General features: G+C 47.5%; 1 protein-coding gene across 1 annotated transcript; it reads left to right on the top strand.

Annotated features, from left to right (window-relative positions):
• Positions 1-2,157: 2,157 nt before the first annotated feature.
• CRYAA (crystallin alpha A) lies at positions 2,158-4,298 on the top strand. Its single transcript, XM_052674279.1, has 3 exons — positions 2,158-2,346; positions 3,286-3,408; positions 4,089-4,298. The coding sequence occupies exons 1-3, from the start codon at positions 2,158-2,160 to the stop codon at positions 4,296-4,298; spliced, it is 522 nt and encodes a 173-aa protein (XP_052530239.1).
• Positions 4,299-4,502: the final 204 nt, after the last annotated feature.

Here is a 4,502-nt window from a genome sequence, read left to right as displayed (position 1 = left end):
AGCAAGTACTGTGCTTGGTTACTGGAGCCTGCTTTACTCAGAAACCTGATCTAGGATTTCTGCTAATTGTCCTGGGCAACGTCTTGGCCTTCACTATGTGTCTCATGTGCTGTCATTTATTCATAATAGCTTAGGAAGGGATTCTTTTAAAAATAAGCTAGACAGCAAATCCTACAGTGAGGCTTTTTGAGTTGTACTTACATTTGAAATTTGCAATGGGCCTTGAGAGAGTCTCGTCTTTGATGCATGGCTTTTGGGTACACACCCTTGAATGTATGCTTCAGTCTGTTCCTCTTATGGGAATACAAACAAGTCTCACTGCTTTTGCTCAGTAGGTGATAATGATAGACTAAAGACATAAAGACTGTGCATCCTGGTCCCCTGAATAAGTGCAAAATCGTTGCTTTCTCCTCTCTCCAAACTATTTAATATAGCACCAATGGAGTTTATGACTTCTCTTTCACTCTTTGTATTCCCAGACATAGTTTTCTTCTGAGAAGTATTAGTCAGACTGTATGGGATTAATCTCACCAGCTCAGGTTGTCCAGAAAGAGGTTGGAATTAGAATTACTTTTTAACTCAGTGGAGATGTGGGCAGCACTGAAAGATGCCTCATTTCACCTTTTCTAGCCATTCACAGTATAGCACAAGACATTTGGAGGCATCTTTCTCTCTTCACTGACTGAACAGGGAGCCCAGACAACTCATTTACACTGGATGCCTAAGTTTTAGCCTGCTTAAAGTTAGATGTGATGAGTCTCATGAGACCACTTGTTGCCTCAAGGCAGAGAGATAGTTGGAAGCCTACAATGGAAAAAGAATGACATTTATGCTTCAGTGAAGTATTTGCATAGAATCACAGATTCATTAAGGTTGGAAAAGACCGTTAAGATCATCCGTCAACCCATCATCCCCATGTCCACCAAGCCTGTCCCTCACATCTCCATGCCACATCTCCATGCTTTTTTAACATCTCTGGATGGTGACTCCACCACCTCTCTGAGCATACCTTCTTACTCCTTCAGGGAAGAAATCTTTCCTAATATCCAGCCTGAACCTCCCCAGTGCAACTTGAGGCCATTCCCTCTTGTCCTATCACTGTTACCTGGGAAAAGAGACTGAGCCCCACCTCACTACAACATCCTTTCAGGGAGTTGTAGAGTGCAATAAAACAGTTTTGCCCACAAAAAAGAAAAATGCCTATCAAAGACAAAATAGACATAACCAGTTCTAGGGAGATCCATGAAAATATATGTCCAGGTGAAACTTGATACATAAATCCATAAATATTATTCAAATATTTGCATCTTAATATACTGCATTTTAGATGAAATTTAGGTGAAGAGAGATTTTCTCTTTTTCTCTCAACAGCGCATTCCCACCTGTGCAATGAGAACACACATGCTCTGATTCTGGATCAATCCTCGGCCATGGGTGGATGCTGGATATTGCTGAGCTGCCTTGTGTGGCTGGTATGCAGGTAAGTGTCTGTTCTGCTTCTGCTGGTTGTTACTGCTGAGAGAAGCACAGCCCATGGGGGCTCCCACCAGCCCATCCTTGCTCCACATGGGGAACTTGCTGGAGGATCCCTGCCCAGATTTATCAGACACACTTCATAGCACACTGCAAAAAATTGTCCCTTTGACAAACTCAAGTTAGACCTTTTTTTCTTCTCTTGGAAGAAAATTATTTTGTATTTTGAGCAGACTCCGCTTCAAGAGATGACAGAAACAAAAGCACATAGGCACAAAGCCAAGGGCCGGGGGCAAAGACCCGCAGAAGGAGCCTCCTCCCCATCCATCCCTTAGAATCTGCCTGGCAGCTCTTGTTCATCCAGAAGACGTGCCGATGCCCCTGGGCAGAAACCATCTCATGCATCACAGCCTGGCAGCATCCCTCCAGGAGATCTGGCGCTGGTTCCCACCAGACTGTCATCCCCAGGTCAGTCTCCGCATTTCTGCTGACCACGTTGCCTTCGTCGTGAGATCATGTCTTTCCAGAGAAATCCCACTAATGCCTTCATTCTGCGAGATCGGTATATATAGGGGCAGCCTTCCCCGGGCTGCACTGTGCAGGCCAGCAAAGGCATCGCTGTCCTCCAAGCGGTTGCACGGCTCCCACGCTCTCCTTTTAGAACAAGACATAGCAGCAGCAAATATGGACATTACCATCCAGCACCCCTGGTTCAAACGCGCCCTGGGACCCCTGATTCCAAGCCGTTTGTTCGACCAGTTTTTTGGAGAGGGTCTCCTGGAGTACGATCTCCTGCCTTTGTTCTCCTCCACTATCAGCCCCTACTACCGGCAGTCCCTGTTCCGCAGCGTGCTGGAGTCGGGCATTTCAGAGGTAAGGCTCCTTACCGCCCCCTCCTTTGCCTTCCTCTCCTTCTCCACACCTCTGCTGGCTTCTCTCTGCCCAATGTTTTCTGGAGTGGGGCAGAAGCTTTAGTCCTGTGCTCGGGCCGTCAGACTCAGCCTGGGCTGCCATAGTCAGCCTCCTGCCCCTTCTGGGAGCCCAGGTCCCTGGCTTGGGAGAAGGCTGCCCTTCAAGCAATGGAAAGTTGTTCGATTCCCTACCGTTCATCACATCACGTACCAGGCTGCCTGTGTTGCCCTCACAGCTGTCAGCTCTTTGATAAGGGAGGAACCGAGCTTCTCCTGGAATGAGCACCCATGAGCTGGGCTCCACATTAGAGAGGACATTGGCGAGCACAAGCAGGAGTTTCTTCAGCCCCCTTCTCTGCCTTGGCAGCTCCTCAGTTTTTGCCAGTATGCACTGGAGGACCTAGGAGCAGTTCTCCAAGCACATGAGGAGCGGTGAAGGCTGTAGTCTGAAGCTCAGGGACTGGGGCTTTCTCTAGCTCACTGGTTTCCTCCCAGAAACTAGCTACAGAGCTGAAACCACAAAGACATTCTAAATTGCTGAAAGGACAAAACACATGCTGTCATGGAGCATTAATTTTAATCCCCTCTTGCTGCTGAGCACAAATGCTCAGTGCATCTGGCAAATTTCTAAGTGCAATCAAAGGGGTGCCTGACAAAAGAATAGTGGCAAGAAAAGATGCATCTGCCCATGGCAAAAGAAAGGGTGCTGCAAAGACCCCCAGAGTCCCTGATGCCTCATTCTCCGCCCTGGGAACGAAGACTCCTTCTGAGACTGGCAGGCTGTGGATACAGCCTGGCCTGTAGCCCCATTAGAGAGAACCGTAAAGCTGTTGGCTTTTGAGGCTGATGCAACCTTTGTGTGTAAAGCCTGGGTCTTAATTGCTAACAATGTTCCTTTCAGGTGAGGTCTGACCGGGACAAGTTTACAATCATGCTGGATGTAAAACACTTCTCTCCTGAAGATCTGAGCGTGAAGATTATTGATGACTTTGTGGAAATCCACGGCAAGCACAGTGAAAGACAGGTAAGTGGAAGTAAGCAGGGTGATTAAGCAACTGGGGAATCAATCTCTGTTTTATTTCTTTCCAACATTACCCAAGGGAAGAAAGAAAGAAAAAAAAGAGGAGTTACAAATTGTCATGCTTGGCATATCCAGCTCTGATGGAGCCCAGATCTGATCTGATGGCAGTAATGAAATAATCCAGCTCTCCTTTGTTTATGTTTGGCCATCATCTTCCATAACCATCAGATGACAATGTGCATTGTTCACTAATAACACCAGGCCCGAAGAAGAGTATTATTCGGTGTTGCCACCGAATAATGGATGAGTTATAAGCCAGAATTATTAGGGGAAACAGGGAATTCATATGTTGATCTGGAAGAGAAAAGCAAAACAAAACAACCAAATGCCTCAGGCTTGGAAACGTACTTTTAACATGTAAGTTATGGAAATATTTGTGGGTGTTGAAAAGTGAGTTATACTAGTGAGGGGGGTAATTCTTCTCCTGAACTTTCTGGAGGCTGCAGTGTGTCATGAGGGGACACCTGATCCTACAAGCCTGAAAGATAAAACAAAAAGCGGAGATGCCCTGAGTAAAGTCTCAGGTCAAGCCAGGTTCAATGCAGACCACTTCTGGTCAACAACACAGAAGGGTGGGCTCCAGGGGCTTCTGACAGGGCTTTCTCCTCTTGTCTACACGTCAGGATGATCACGGCTACATCTCCCGCGAGTTCCACCGCCGGTACCGCCTGCCTGCCAATGTGGACCAGTCTGCCATCACCTGTTCCCTGTCCAGTGACGGCATGCTGACCTTCTCGGGCCCAAAGGTCCCCTCCAATATGGACCCCAGCCACAGCGAGAGGCCCATCCCTGTGTCCCGGGAGGAAAAGCCCACCTCTGCACCTTCCTCCTAAACCCTCTGCGGTACACAGGCTGCCACCGGCTGCAGGTCTCACTCCTAGAGCCATTGCGTAGATATCAGTGAATACCTAGAGGGGTTTGTTCTGTTGTTTGTTTTTTCTTTTTCTTCTTTTTTTCTCCCCCATATGTTTATTTTCTCCCCTTGTATGGAATGAGGTGCTGGGTGAACGGCTGGTGGACTTTGAGGCTTAAACCTG

Source organism: Tympanuchus pallidicinctus, unplaced genomic scaffold (genome assembly GCF_026119805.1).
Source record: "Tympanuchus pallidicinctus isolate F22 unplaced genomic scaffold, pur_lepc_1.0 scaffold14, whole genome shotgun sequence".
NCBI classification, from domain to species: Eukaryota; Metazoa; Chordata; class Aves; order Galliformes; family Phasianidae; genus Tympanuchus; species Tympanuchus pallidicinctus.
This window is presented reverse-complemented; position numbering and strand designations above follow the sequence as displayed.

What these genes read in the sequence shown, in the direction of transcription:
- CRYAA (XM_052674279.1), top strand. Translation starts at nt 2,158, where the DNA reads ATGGACATTACCATCCAGCACCCCTGGTTCAAACGCGCCCTGGGACCC. An exon ending in TGGAGTCGGGCATTTCAGAG is followed by an intron (nt 2,347 to 3,285) that starts GTAAGGCTCCTT and finishes TGTTCCTTTCAG; the next exon opens with GTGAGGTCTGACCGGGACAA. An exon ending in GCAAGCACAGTGAAAGACAG is followed by an intron (nt 3,409 to 4,088) that starts GTAAGTGGAAGT and finishes TCTACACGTCAG; the next exon opens with GATGATCACGGCTACATCTC.